The sequence below is a fragment of the Mytilus trossulus genome, chromosome 1, assembly GCF_036588685.1.
Source record: "Mytilus trossulus isolate FHL-02 chromosome 1, PNRI_Mtr1.1.1.hap1, whole genome shotgun sequence".
Classification (NCBI taxonomy): Eukaryota; Metazoa; Mollusca; class Bivalvia; order Mytilida; family Mytilidae; genus Mytilus; species Mytilus trossulus.
This window is the reverse complement of record NC_086373.1, coordinates 84812037-84828159: the sequence shown is the minus strand read 5'-3', so window position 1 is coordinate 84828159 and position 16123 is coordinate 84812037. Positions and strand designations below refer to the sequence as shown.

The following is a 16123-nucleotide window of genomic DNA, read 5'->3' as shown; positions in this document are numbered from 1 at the left end:
GTACAAAGAATGAATGAATAAAACACAAATATGTAACACATAAACAAACGACAACTAAAGAATTACAGTCTTCTGCTTGTTAGTCATTGAATCTATTAAACTTGGATATGAAGACTTTAGATATATACCAAAGAACTTGTCATGATTGAGGTTTAAGATTTTCCATAGTAAAATATGCAATGGACAAAAAAAAAACATTCATAAGCATTCGCATTGCAAATCTGTCTATCAAGCACAACAAAATCTACGGCCTTTCGGAAATTTATGTATATATATTAAGGAACTGAGATACGCAAACAAATTGTTCAACACATTCCTTAGGAAAGTGAAAAGTGAAAACCTTGCACAAACTTGTCAAACAATAAAAGTAAGCTCATGGGCAATCATACCACATCTTGTCTCATTAGGTTTTTAAAGCATTCAGTCAAGAACACGCATTAATATATGTATATATAGATGTGAAAAAAGATTTATACCTTTTATACTTGTAATGCCATGCTTTTGTCGTACATGACCTCTGAACCCAGCAATTGACTTGTACGTCTTATCACAATCTGGACACTGATAACAGGGTATGTTGAGTTGGCTAGGCTGAGATGGTGTTGTTGCTGCAGTCTTAGACTTTTTGGCAGGTGAAGGCTCAAAATCTTCATCTGAAAACTCGGCAGTTTCAGACTCTGTGTAGCATTCTAGTAGAGCATCAAGGTCGATATCATCAGACCAAGATAAGAAGTTCTCTTTGTCATACATGGTTAGCAAATGAATGATTTGGATTTACAAACTTCATTCTCATGTTGTGGGCTTGTGTGTATTTTGTCATGAATGTTGAGGAATCGTGATCAAAGCAAGTGTTCTCGGTCGGCTTGGGTTGTTTTTCATAATATTTTCATCATTTTTAATTAGGATGATAATTGTTTTAATTGCGTTAATCAAATCTTTTGATCCGCAATCAAATTCGAAATTACATTTTAATCAGCTAAAAAGCAGTTTAATAAAAACAATTATTCATATTGGAACCTTAAGTTTAATGAAGACTTGTATAAACAAGTAATTTTGTAATTATTTCACTATGCTTCTTTATTTAAAAGAATTATCCAAGCCTTTCTGTTTTAATATGGAAACTAAAATAAATCATTTAAGAACAAAAAAGTTATTTTCTCAAGATAAAACGATTTTCTAGAAGAGGTTTGTTTTTATTTTATATAAAAAAAAGTGTCCAAAAACTTTTTATTTATTTAATTTTGAAAAGAGAAGACGATTATAACCATAATTTGCCGTTTTTAATCCAATATTTCTCTTTTTTATTATATTGTATATTTATAATAGTGATTCATTATATTCCTATTTCAATGAATGAAGAAAAACAAGTTTCCAAACCAATAGTTTTTGAGCTGTTTCGAATAGGAAATGTAGAGCCGTTAATTATCGACCATAATAGCAAATACGAATTTATACCATGTCCGTTTCCGTATCGTGTCATTTATTATTAACTTCACGACAAGGAAATCGGCGATAATTAGGTAGTGTCAAGTCCCGTTAATATATATGTTCCTGATTTGCCTGACCAAAAAAATATCTGCTTTGTTGATTAAAATACATGTATAAACTCACATAAACTGCATGTGATACAGTATTTATTCAATATCAATAATATATATTCAAACCGTTCAATATAAGCACTGATTTAATTATAAAAAGTTTATTGTTTTTTCAAAGAATCTGCATGTTTTTCATGGTTCTTCAGTTATAAAGAATACATTTATGAAGACCTTTATTTAAACATTATCATTTTAAGTTTTTATTTGTGAACAGACTAAAAAATAGCAAACTTCAATAGGTAAAATGTTGAAATTTTATCAGAAATCAACTTTTAATTTTAAAATTAGTGTTCATATCAAACAAATTGAAAATGTGTTATTGGTTTGAATAAATACAACATCACATGCAGTTTTATAATTACTTATTTGTACATGTATTTCCATCATTGACAGTTCAATTTTTTGTTCAGGTAAATTAATCAGTGAGTGATAGATTTCTCTTGCATGAAATTTAAAGGTCCCAGTGAATAAACTATACAGAGGACATTACCTGTTGTATTTGTTAGATGGGACAATAGAACTGCCAAAAGTTTAAATGGACAGGTAAATTGCAGGTGAATCTGTGGAAAACTATGATAGGCTTCGCAATAACTCAGAGGATAATCAAGACAGTATCAAATCAGTTTTCTTATTGAGACCAGTTTAACACGAATCTGTCAGCTTCACAATGAACATTGTTACACTATATGCTTTAAAATTCAGGACAAGAAATCAAGGAAAACTTAACCATGCTGGTTAAGAAACTAACCTGTCTTTTAATGTCTGGATCATTGCACCTTGCTAATTTTCCTCCTAACAAATGTACTCCAAATGTGGCAAACACAAACATCAATACAATCAGTAATACTGATACCTGCAAAGAAATTTTACAATATTTTTAAAGCAAAAAAAGAAATACTGCAATTTCAAAAGCTAAAAAAATATTCTGCTTTAAGTTATTATGATGATAGTATATATTTGTAGGTTTTCACTCTTGCATAAAACTACAAAAGACATCTTTAGATTCAAGGGCACATTTCTATTTCTACAAACTTTGATGAAATAGCAGCCTTATATACAGGAACAAGAATGTGTCCACAGTACACGGATGCCCCACTCGCACTATGATTTTCTATGTTTAGTGTACCATGAAATTGGAATAAATTCTCTACTTTGGCATTAAAATTAGAATGATCTTATCAAAGGGAACATGTATACTAAGTTTCAATTTGATTGGACTTCTACTTTATCAAAAACTTCCTTGACCAAAAACTTTAACCTGAAATTTGCACTATCATTTTCTATGTTCAGTGAACCATAAAATTGGGGTCAAAACCCTAATTTGGCATTTAAATTAGAAAGATCATATCATAGGGCACATGTATACTAAGATTTAAGTTGATTGGACTTCAACTTCATCAATCAAAGCGCGAAAGCGCTGTAAAGGCAGTTAATTACAGGTTGTGTGTATTTCTAGTCCAGTTATACCATTATCTTCCATAGAACAGAGGTGGTTTGTAGAATTTAAGATTCAGAGTTCTTTTGTACCTAGTTCACCCATATCTATAGTCTATGTTTACAGTATATTTTATGTGCCTCCCATGAAATGCATTTTTAGCCATGGCCTTGTCAGTTTGCTTTAAATTTATGAGTTTGACTGTCCCTTTGGTGTCTTTCGTCCCTCTTCTTTAGACATATAAGAACTTTTCCTTTTCAATATAAATAGACTATTCTTAATTATTGATTGTATACACATATTCTATGACTCTCATAAACCAGATGCTCCGCAGGGCGTAGCTTTATACGACCGCAGAGGTTGAACCCTGAACGGTTGGGGCAAGTATGGACACAACATTCAAGCTGGATTCCGCTCTAAATTTGGGTTGTGATTAAATAGTTGACACAGCATAGGTTTCTGACACAGAATGAATGTATTCAAATGAACTTAAAATTTTTGTTTTCTCTTAGAGCAATTCACTATGCTGTTGAATATTAATCCTCTCAAAAAAATGTTTGAAGAAATTTTCTTTTTATTTATGAAATTTCAAATGAAAAAAATTGAACCCAATTTTTTAATCACATCCCCCTTTCCCTTATTCCAAAACTAATTTCAATTAAAATATTCTAATGGAGTTTGCAACAATTACTACTCATTTAAATACATCATAAAATATTAAGATGTAAAAAAACTGCTTGTTATCACTGAATGGTAAAGATTATTTAAATTTATCAGTTGGTAGTAAAAAGTGAATATACATTGTATATTGTATATAACAATGGTATTAAAAAGTGAATATACATTGTATATTGTATATAACAAAGATTTAAGTTGATTCTGGACAAAGAAAGATAACTCCAATTAAAAAAAAATCTTGCAGATATTTCTTGCTTACTATACTGGACAAAGAAAGATAACTCTTAATTAAAAAAAAATTTGCAATTTCACAATATTGTGAAATTTGATATTTCTTGCCATTGCACAATACTGTGCAATTGAAAAGACTTGCTATTGCACAATACTTAATATAATAATTTTAGATCCTGATTTGGACCAACTTGAAAACTGGGCCCATAATCAAAAATCTAAGTACATGTTTAGATTCAGCATATCAAAGAGGCCCAAGAATTTAATTTTTGTTAAAATCAAATTTAGTTTAATTTTGGACCCTTTGCACTTTATTTTAGACCAATTTTAAAACTGGACCAAAAATTAAGAATCTACATACACAGTTAGATTTGGCATATCAAAGAACCCCAATTATTCAATTTTTGATGAAATCAAACAATGTTTAATTTTGGACCTCGATTTGGGCCAACTTGAAAACTGGGCCAATAATCAAAAATCTAAGTACATTTTTAGATTCAGCATATCAAAGAACCCCAAGGTTTCAATTTTTGTTAAAATCAAACTAAGTTTAATTTTGGACCCTTTGGACCTTAATGTAGACCAATTTGAAAACAGGACCAAAAATTAAGAACCTACATACACAGTTAGATTCGGCATATTAAAGAACCCCAATTATTCAATTTTGATGAAATCAAACAAAGTTTAATTTTGGACCCTTTGGGCCCCTTTTTCCTTAACTGTTGGGACCAAAACTCCCAAAATCAATACCAACCTTCCTTTTGTGGTCATAAACCTTGTGTCAAAATTTCATTGAGTTCTATTTACTTAAACTAAAGTTATTGTGCGAAAACCAAGAATAATGCTTATTTGGGCCCTTTTTTGGCCCCTTATTCCTAAACTGTTGAAACCAAAACTCCCAAAATCAATCCCAACCTTTCTTTTGTGGTCATAAACCTTGTGTCAAAATTTCATTGAGTTCTATTAACTTAAACTAAAGTTATAGTGCGAAAACCGAGAAAATGCTTATTTGGGCCCTTTTTGGCCCCTAATTCCTAAAATGTTGGGACCAAAACTCCCAAAATCAATACCAGCCTTCCTTTTATGGTCATAAACCTTGTGTTAAAATTTCATAGATTTCTATTCACTTTTACTAAAGTTAGAGTGCGAAAACTAAAAGTATTCGGACGACGACGACGACGCCAACGTGATAGCAATATACGACGAAAATTTTTTCAAAATTTGCGGTCGTATAAAAATAGTTCACAAAGATTGACTACTCTCTGTTTATAGCAAGAACATCAAGTAACATAATGGTAAATGTACATAGTAACATGTCAACTTTTTTGATGACCATACCTGGCAACTGTCAGTATTTGCAGAGTATTTCCCCCATCGAGCTCAAGGCTCCCAAATGGAAATTTTGTAAGAGCAATTTTGTCGACTATTTTAAAGAAAACAATTAATTCAACAATGGCTATGAGCTTGTTAATGCACGAAGAAGCCAAAAACCACATTAGAATATATTTGAAGGGAATCCATGACAAATCGTCCCACTTTAAAAACAAGAGTGCACACACTGAAATGTCTCGCCTTCTTTACTAATCATTGATATTATGTTGATAATCCTAATAATAAAGCTTTATTACAACTGTCACATAATCTTAACATAAACCAAGAAAACTAAACATTGACAATTGAACCATGAAAATGAGGTCAAGGTTAGATAAACCATGCCAGGTAGGCAAGTACAGCTAACAATTCTTCCATACAACAAATAAAATTGACTTATTGCTTATAGTTTAAGAAAAACAGACCAAAACACAAAAGCTTAACACTGAGCAATGAATTGTAAAAAAATGAGATCAAGGTCAAATAAAACCTGCGCGACTGACATGTAGATCATGAAATATTTCCATACACCAAATATAGTTGACCTATTGCATATAGTATTAGAAAAAAAGGCCAAAACTCAAAAACTTAACTTTGACCACTGAACCATGAAAATGAGGTCAAGGTCATATGAAACCTGCCAGGTAGACCTGTACACCTTACAACCATTCTATACACAAAATATAGAAGACCTATTGCAAACAGTATAAGAAAAACAGACCAAAACACAAAACTTAACTATAACCACTAAACCATGAAAATGAGGTCAAGGTCAGATGACACCTGCCAGTTGGACATGTACACCTTACAGTGCTTCCATACACCGAATTTACTAGACCTATTGCTTATAGTATCTCAGATATGGACTTGACCACCAAAACTTAACATTGTTCGCTGATCCATGAAATGAGGTCGAGGTCAAGTGAAAACTGTCTGACGGGCAAGAGGACCTTGCAAGCTACGCACATACCAAATATAGTTATCCTATTACTTATAATAAGAGAGAATTTAACATTACAAAAAATTTAACTTTTTTTCAAATAGTCACTGAACCATGAAACCTTACAACCATTCTATACACAAAATATAGAAGACCTATTGCAAACAGTATAAGAAAAACAGACCAAAACACAAAACTTAACTATAACCACTAAACCATGAAAATGAGGTCAAGGTCAGATGACACCTGCCAGTTGGACATGTACACCTTACAGTGCTTCCATACACCGAATTTACTAGACCTATTGCTTATAGTATCTCAGATATGGACTTGACCACCAAAACTTAACATTGTTCGCTGATCCATGAAATGAGGTCGAGATCAAGTGAAAACTGTCTGACAGGCAAGAGGACCTTGCAAGCTACGTACATACCAAATATAGTTATCCTATTACTTATAATAAGAGAGAATTTAACATTACAAAAAATTTAACTTTTTTTTTCAAGTAGTCACTGAACCATGAAAATGAGGTCAAGGACATTGGACATGTGACTGACGGAAACTTCGTAACATGAGGCAACCATAAACAAAGTATGAAGCATCCAGGTCTCCCACCTTCTACAATATAAAGCTTTTAAGAACTGAGCTAACATCGCCGCCGCCCCCGGATCACTATCCCTATGTCGAGCTTTCTGCGACAAAAGTTGCAGGCTCGACTAAAAAACTGCCCCAACCTGGATTACCAAATTGCCCCCACTTATGAACCGTGTTAAATCCCGTTAATATTACCCCTGCCAACTGGTCCCACCTAATGGAAATCGGTGAAATCTAGATAAATATATTAATAACCAGGATGAATTTAGTAATGCCAACTCACCCCACTTATGGAAAAAGATGTTATCCCATGGAATATAAGTTCAATTCCATATATTGCATTATGATACATTTAACAGGTTTCTTTTCAATTGTTATGCAAATAACTTAGAGCTTCAAAACTTAGTTATTCTTTAACAATCAGGTTTTTTTAGAATTATAATTTCAGTATATATCAATAATAGTAAGTAAATTAATTTTCGGTTTGTTTGTATTCTGTGTACATTAGTTTTCATTAAAGTGGTGCGAGTTTTTATTTTTAATTATATATATATTATTAATCTAAATATTACCGTTTTTTTATAAGTAGGGCAAGTTGGCAGGAGTAATATTAAACATGATTTAACCAATTTCACATGTGGGGCGATTTGATAAATCAGTTTGTGGCGTTTTTTTAAAAAGTGGGGCGATTAGCCAGTGGGGCGACTTGTCCTGCTTGCATTTGAAGGCCCCCTTGGAGGTTTTGTATGACTATATGAACCATCTTTCATGTAAAACCCCCATGTGCATTTTGAAAAGTTGGCAGATATGTTTCTAACTCCAGGCAAAATCTACTGGTATGAATGAAAAAGAAGTTTTCAATTAAGGCTCTGTGGCCATAACAGCTGTCTCATTAGCATTTTAACCACTTCCAATATTTGCAATTAAAACAATAGAAGAAAATTATTCAACGCAAAAACAAAACTTACTTGTAAGTAAATATGAAATTCTCTTTACGGTATGAGTTTTTCTCATTGTTTGAGATTGTACAGTAGTACATGTACCTGTAACTGCTTATACCAATTTCTTATTCACTTTTGCTTGATTAACTCACTAAATATCATATACATTGTACCACATCTCCTTATTTTTATAAGCATTCCAATAACATGAACAATTGTAATTCAATTCTATATACCAAAGCAAAATGATCTGCACCACTTTCATTCACTAGTATGCATCTTTTGGCAAAATACAAGTTCTTAAATGACACAATATATATTTATTGATAAAAAAAATAAAATTTAGTATACAACTCTATAAACAGGTATAAAAAAACACAGCTGTGTCATAACTTGTGAAATCTGTGCTGAAAACACAAACGTTGATGGTATTTGATTAATTCCATATGTGAAGCTCAACATTAGCTCGTCAGTTGGTGGTGGACAGTTATAGTACCTTTCTGCAGGCTAGGATGAATGGCTTTTCAGGAAAACCAATTTCACAAATCAAAACTTTCCTCTAGATTTCTCCTACAATATTCATCCAGTTTAGTTCTTTTGTTTTAATTGGACACCGTCCTGATTTTTAATTTTGCAAACCATTCAGTCTCTTGCTTGCAAATGGTGCATGAAATTAGGATGGGTATGGCAGTAGACAAGTGTCTTTAAAGTGGGTTTGTGCCCTGAAAAAAAGTTTTATAACTTAATTTTTTTGAAACTTGTGCAACACACATACCTAAATAACTACAACATCGAAGAGAGCAGCATTCGTGTCAATGTTTTGTTCCTGTTTACATTGTCATTGATATTTTTTTCAGAAAGCCTGAGCTCATGAATTCCTGTCATTACATCCTAAATTAACATAATTACTGCTAGCTAGCTAGAATAATTATCAGTATGCAATACGTACACTATCATTGTACAGCCCAAGTCTTCAGTATATATAATTGTTGCATTCATTCACTCCTGTGTTCAGTCGTTCAAAAATATTTAAACATCAACAAATGAACTTTAATAAGGACAAGAAAACACTAGAAAAGATACGTACATACAACCCGTGTTTAAGTGTATTTGAGAGAAATATATCGGGTTAAACGATTTATAAAGGAGAAATATATCTGGTTAAACGATGTATAAAGGAGGGAAAATTGTAGATATTGCATTACGATGCTTTCTACCTAATAGCACGTGGATATGTTTACATATCTAGACTTGACCCAGTATGACCCGTACCTTGTAGGTCACCGCCGTCGACTAGACTACAGTCGTGTATAAGACAACAAAAAGCTTAAGCCTGTACTATTTGTGTGAAGTAAATGTGTTTGTTCTGTACATTTAAATTGTTTTACCTGATAGCAAGGACGTAAATCTATCCGTTTCCTTCTCAATTCACTTTGTCAAATTCTTCGAGCTTCTTCGAAACATACGTATTACTGCGCCGGAAGTGAGAAAAATATCAGAAATCCTCGTAAAATAATGCTATTTTCAATTTTGTGGAATCCATTTTGTTATATTTATTATACAAAGATAAAAAAAAGTTACGATTAATTATGAATTTGATATCATTATACGGAACGTTTGTGGACTATTTTTTCCATAGCTGTAAAACGGTCATTTTGGCGGGAAATCATGTACACATACACACGTAGATTGGCTGGTACCCGATCGTAATGTTACACATCACATACACAAAAAGCTAATACCCGGAACGTAGTACCGGGAACCAGGATAATACGTAGACAACATACATAACTAATACCGAAATTGAAAACGCTTTACAGTTTCTCGTTCATAAACCGAATTCCGCTTTGAATTATAGAAGATGCAATATTAATCATGTTCAGTCGACTTTTCATTGTTATATCAACGTCTGAACTAATTAAAGAATCTTTAGATGTCAGATAACACTCGAAATTGACCCGACCTCTTTCAGCACGGAATACACATAATGATAGTTTGTAGTCAGGTTGACTGCTTATAATGCAAAATACACACTCATAACAAGTTCTATAAAACAAACAAAACACACTGATCGTTTCTTTAGTCCCCAATGTAAATGAAAGAAATAAAAACCATATCATACCATAAAAAGAAGAGGAGAAATTCGAACATTTCCGGATCTATTTCTGGCCAAAAGACCCCCTGCAAAGATTGCGTATGAAAAGATGAACCTCATGACTTAAAAGTCAGGCCTAAAAGCACTGCCTTTAAAAACTACATTGACCAAAAACTTTAACCTGAAGGGGGACAGACGGACGGACAGACAAAGGGATGAACAGATGAACAGATGAACAGATGAATGGACACACAGACCAGAAAACATAATGCCCCTCTACTATCGTAGGTGGGGCATAAAAATGAAAAAAGGTGTTTGCATGTCTAAATACATGTCATTTTGACTAGTTATTCTTACCAGTAAAATTTCTTTGAATCCTCTTACAAGTTCAAATACTACTTGACGCATGTGAGGAACCAAGGCAAATATCCTAAGAGGCCTTGCACATCTCAGTATCATAAATAATCTGGCCCCTTCTATCTGTACTGGTACATTCTTTGGCATCCAACATAAAAATATCAAACTGACCTACAAAAAATTTCATATATATGATCTTTGGAATATTTTATAATTATTCAAATGTTGACAATATAAACAGGGATGCGGCCACATTAATTTTTGACAAAAACCATCTGAAAAGTGGCATTTTTTAGCATATTTGTTAGACTTTTCATATTTGAGCTTGAATTGGATCGTTTTTAATGTTTAAATCAGTTAAAATTGTTCTCATAAATTAATTGATTGAAATGAAATAGACACTTGAGTGTTTAAAAAGTGGTCAAAATCTTTCGTCAGATGAACCTGAAATTTGAGGCCAAAATTGGTCCTTACTGGACCTACTCCTTTTTATTTCTAATAATTTTAATAACATAACAGCCTTTCTTTCTAATGATTAAAAAACATGATTTGCAATCAAAAAGAACTACTAGTATAAAATGTTTTATTTTCTATAAATTTACATTGCCAAATACACCCTCAAATGTACCTCTCCTTTCATTGTTTCAGTTTTCTGTTTTTCTTTCAAACAGAGATATTTCACAAAAAATTTTCTCTACACAAAGCAAGAGCTTCTTGGTTAATTTCAACAACAAAACACACTGTACTTACAAAGTATATGAATAAATCTAAAATCCCACTGAAATCTTTCAGCATTGCTTTAGGTGTAAAAAACAGTCCATGAGCCATCACTTTTAGTCCCATTTCAATACTCATAAAAATAACAAACAAATACTCTGCAACCTGAAATAATAAGAACAAACATATCTGAAACAAATTTCATTATGTTTATTATTTTCCCTACATATATTATTTAGAAAGGAGTAGAGTAAATGATCAAAGTAACAATTGTATATTTGTTGAAAATATATCAATAAAATTGAGGATGGAAATGGGGAATGTGCCAAAGAGACAACAACCTGACCATAGAGCAGACAACAGCAGAAGGCTATAATACAGCTTCTCTTAAATTATTGTGTTGTTTTGGCTATTCAAGATGTTTCCACAGTGAAATAAAAATGAAAAACTGCATAAATTATCCAGTTTTGTTTGTTTTCATGAAATAGATGTATATTATGATGTAATTATGACTTCATGACATAAAAAATCTTACCATATGTAATTCAGTTATATTTCTTGCTTTTATGCATTTCCAAACATTATGAGCAAATTTGAAATGGTTCTCAAAAGCATTATTTACTAGGGGAAAACTGGGTATTTATGCCCCTACACCTTTACCACTTTATCAAATGTTTAAGTTGTTATTCATATCATTTGGAATCACCTTAAACAAGCCTTCTGTGAGATTAAACTAACACTAAATTTATTAACTAAACCCATCTTGACTGTAGGATTACAATAAATTTCATTATAAACAATATGCATGTGTATATTTAATGGTAACATTCCCAAGTTATGTCTCTATGAGATGAAGCATGAAGTTCATAACTGGGAACAGTATGTAATCAAAATTGATAATCTAGGAATATTCTATATCTCCCCAAAAGAGGCTTGGTTGGAGAAAGTTTACAAGGTGCAACTTAAAGGTTATGACTCATAAACTCATCCAATCAACTTCTGAGATCATTGACACACACAAATTTTTGTATACAATGGGTCCGGAACAGGTTAAATTGCCATAGAATAAGGGTTAACATACCTGTAAATTGGCATTATCCATTACTCTACTAAGTGGTGTTTCAAACAACATAGAAATACAGGACATGATTGTCACAAAAATCATCACCCAATCAAGATAAGTCACCAAGCCTAATAATTTCCTACAATTAAAATGATGACTATGATAATCTCTGTAACTAAAGAACCATCAGATTCCCCCCTTGTACTTCTCCTCTATAGTTTTCTTGATACTGCTGTTTAACAATTACATGCATTTCTTCCTATGGTCTTAGTCATGGCAGTTACATGTTGGTTAATATACATTTATATAATTCACAAATTAAAGTTTAATCATGCTTATAATCATTCATGTCAAGTTTGTTTTTTAAGTCTGTTAAATGTGAATATATTTGAAGAAAAATGCAAAAAATGAATAGAATCTTTGTGGAGTATGAGATGTTGCATGCAAAATACATTTATGAAAGAACTTTTAATACGTGTTAAATAATCATGAATAAAATTAGTTCTGTGTATTAGTGCTTTTTTTATATGTATTATTAAAAATATCTATATTTCATCAAAGGTTGAATACAACTTACTCCAAACTTCTGTATTTTCTAGCCAGATCTTTGCCTGACCCAGGTTCCTTGTCCATGTAATTATACTTTGCATTGACCACAGCCTTACAAAACTTTCTAAACTTAGACTCTCTTCCTACAGCAAACAGAGGGGTATCAAAAAATGGATGATTTTCTCTCAAGTCTTCTTCCTGTTGGTTTCTGTGAAAAATATATTAATGAGTAAAATAAACAAGAGGCACACAAGCCCTGTATTGCTCATCTGGTTTAAAAAATTGCCAGTTTACACATACTATATTTACTCTCTGAGACCCTGATAACTTTTGCAACTAACATATTTTTCCTAATAGAAGATAAAAGTCAACCTGCATAAATGGTAATAATCAATATTTCAGGGGTAATATTTGCAAAAAGAGTGGTAAAATATCTCCTAGTAAATAGATCTTGTCATGCTGATCATTTGAAGAAATAAAAAGATTAATTGGAATAATGTAGATTTCAGGGGCAATAACTCAAAAACAAGTTGACAAATTTGTCTGAGACTTGCTGGTTTAATAGATCTTTGATCATTTTTGAAATTACAATTTTAACCTTGTTACTATAATGTTTAGGATTACAGCCAAAAAATGCAAAGCATTTATAATTTCAGGTGACAAAAATTCCAAAACAGTTGAACAGAAAATTTTAAGGACAAATGAATTTGTTGTGCTTACCAGTTTACCTTTGTCATTTTTTCTGTAATTGCTTAAGTTTTAGATATATTACTATTATTAGCAAAACCTGTGGTCATCATCAATCAAACATATTTTGAAAACCTTATTTTTGTTTAGTTTTCACACTTTATGGACAGGAAACTAACTCAAGTCATACCTCCTCATTTAATAACAGTATCTACCTTTTAATTTCTGCTTGTTGTTTCTTTTGTTGCCAGACTTTTATATCAAATTCATCGTTTCTGAAGCGGTTACCCACAGTTGTCATACCAAGCTGTTGAATGTCTCCATTCTCTTTGATAGCATTTCCAGATTTTGTTTTAAGACTTCCAGGTCTTGATCCTCTCATACTCCTGTAATATATTAGATTCATATCTAAGGACTTATTGGCATAGTTTGTAGAGATGTTGTAATAATCATCAAAATAAAAATCATAAACTAACACGATTGGCACACAAGTCTCGCAGGGCATGTTTGTCCCTGCTGCATTTTTGTGTCTGTTCCAAGTCGGGGGCCTCTTACCTTTGTTAGTCTTGTTAGTCTTTATAGTTTGATTCATTTAAGTGTTTTTGGGGTTTGGTGTGGCATCCTTTTTCACTGAACGGGTGCACATTTTTATTTAGGTGCCAGCTGAAACCCGCTTTTGGTGCATATTTTTCTGGCAGTGTTGAAGACCCATTGATGCCCTTCACCTGTTATCTGCTCTTTAGCTGGGTTGTTGTCTCTTTTGACATATTCCCCATTTCCATTCTCAATTTTTTCAGCAAATGCAAAGTCAGACTATTTTGTGTACACTGAAAATGATCTAATTTGCAGTTTTATCACAATGATTCATAATCAATTAAAATGCAATCTATGAAAATCTAACATAACAAGCTGAGAAGTCATATAACCTATAATCATTTGTAATACTATACCTTCTATCCATTCGTAACTGGTACTGGTGTGAAAACAAAGATTTGGAACCAGTGGCAACTAGTTGGGTTGATCCACAAACTTGCATTTTCTGCTGAGCAGAATCCCTAAGTAACAGAAACAAAAATCCAATAGATATGAATCGATAAAATCATCTTTTAGTACATTCTTCTAAGATGAGGCATATATTTTTTTTTCAGGATATTCGCTTTTCATGTTTTTTGGATTTTTTTTCAGATTTTCAGAATCCTCTGGTTTTATCCATTTCAATGCCTTATAAAATTTTGCCCATTGACCTTATCAATTTAAACTTGTCAATGATAAAGCTATGAAAAGTCAAGAGAGAAAATTTTCCTAGCCAATATTTCAATGGCTAATATCTCGAAAACAAGCAAACTGACCTACATATTTTTTTTGCTTTTTTGATTCCTTTAAACACCCATTTATGTTTACTAGTGTTTGAAAAGTTAATTATTTTGAAATTGAACAGCGAACTCCCTTAAAAAGAAGTTAATTTTTAAGATAAACATATCATATACTGTATACTCAAACCATTCCTTTAATTCAGATTGATTGATTGATTTTTTGATTGATTGATTGATTGATGTTTGCTGTAAGTTGCTTCAGCACAAAAAAGCTATATTATGGCAAGATCTTAACACAGTTAACCCATTTACAAACCTAACAATAGATGTTATGCCACTCCTCTTTTCTAATAGCCCTCCACTTTTCACTGAGTGACTTCCATGTTTCACCAGTCTGACAGGAGATTTTTTAACATAAGGTATGACATCATGGTCATGTTCCTGAATATCAAGTGCCAGTCTGACCTCTGGTTCTATGTGTTGTCTCATAAAACTTTCTCTCACATCAGAAATATCAAACTCAGATGGAATCTTGTATAGGTAAACCATCTGAGGATGATTTCTGAAACATTGTAATGCTAAATAAATAGCTATAGAAATTGAACATTTTATTTGACATGAGTTTCAAATGCTTTTTATTTAGTTCTGAGAATTATATAGAAATAAGTACCTGCTTTGACCTTAAATATAATTGTTTTCTCTGTTTTCCAAAAGTTAAATAACATAGAATAGTATCTTAAAACATAATATTAACAGCCACAACATTTAATAATGTCATGAATAGTAGCAATTCTGCTAAGTTTAATTCCATTCCAATGCAGACTAAATTTTTGTTGTTCAAAACAAATTACTTATAAAATGTCAAAATGATAGAAGTTTTCATATATAAGTCATTTATTTTTTATACCAGTCTGCTTGTGAATTTCATTCAAATTTTTCTGCAGCTTAAATAAAACAGATAGTCAACCTTTTTATTGTATTGTAATAATACTTTTATTCCTCTGCACTTGTTTATATTATCAATCTTTTACTAGCAACTGTCTTATACTTCAAGTTGATCATCAGTTTCAAGAGATTAATTTAAACATTCTGTCACTAAGGAATAGCTATAGGTTAAATTACTTACGGAAACTTTGTGAATATTCTTAGTCTTAATGGTAACTGCTCTTGTGTTTCTGCACTCTGTTCTCTAGCTTTTACCTTTAAACATAATGCTTTATTAATAAAATATATAATGAATGCAATGATTACCCAAAAATGGATATTATCCATCAAGAATGGTGCTATAACATGACATTAACCATCTAAAAAATGTTCTAAATTTTCTTAATATTTACCTAAATGCACTTCTTCAATATTTATACAAACATTGAAGACAGTTTTAAGGGTTCCAACTAGAATGCCCCTTAACATTGATTTAGTTTCATCATCTAGAAAATGTTCAATAATTCTCCAAAATTCTACCTACTAGTGTATATAAACATTCTAATCTGACACTTTGAATGCTCAGAGTTGTAAACTGCAGAAGGAAATGATTATACAAAACAGGTAGCC

General features: G+C 31.9%; 1 protein-coding gene and 1 long non-coding RNA gene across 3 annotated transcripts in view; both read right to left on the bottom strand.

Moving 5' to 3' along the window:
- The window catches only part of LOC134687619 (sodium leak channel NALCN-like), a 58822-nt gene that overhangs the window by 24290 nt on the left and 18409 nt on the right, over window positions 1-16123 (bottom strand). For both annotated transcript variants that reach the window (XM_063548056.1, XM_063548066.1), the window contains exons 14-22: window positions 15696-15769; window positions 14886-15131; window positions 14207-14311; window positions 13472-13642; window positions 12598-12777; window positions 12039-12159; window positions 10991-11122; window positions 10241-10411; window positions 2347-2451 (exon numbers count right to left, since the gene is read on the bottom strand). In XM_063548056.1, the coding sequence (XP_063404126.1) occupies window positions 2347-2451; window positions 10241-10411; window positions 10991-11122; window positions 12039-12159; window positions 12598-12777; window positions 13472-13642; window positions 14207-14311; window positions 14886-15131; window positions 15696-15769 (1305 nt within the window). The remainder of the gene's footprint in view (window positions 1-2346; window positions 2452-10240; window positions 10412-10990; window positions 11123-12038; window positions 12160-12597; window positions 12778-13471; window positions 13643-14206; window positions 14312-14885; window positions 15132-15695; window positions 15770-16123) is intronic.
- Window positions 8094-10052, bottom strand: LOC134687612 (uncharacterized). The gene is made up of 2 exons (XR_010101782.1): window positions 9177-10052; window positions 8094-8510 (listed from the first exon to the last, which is right to left on the bottom strand). It is a non-coding gene; the product is annotated as an uncharacterized LOC134687612 (long non-coding RNA).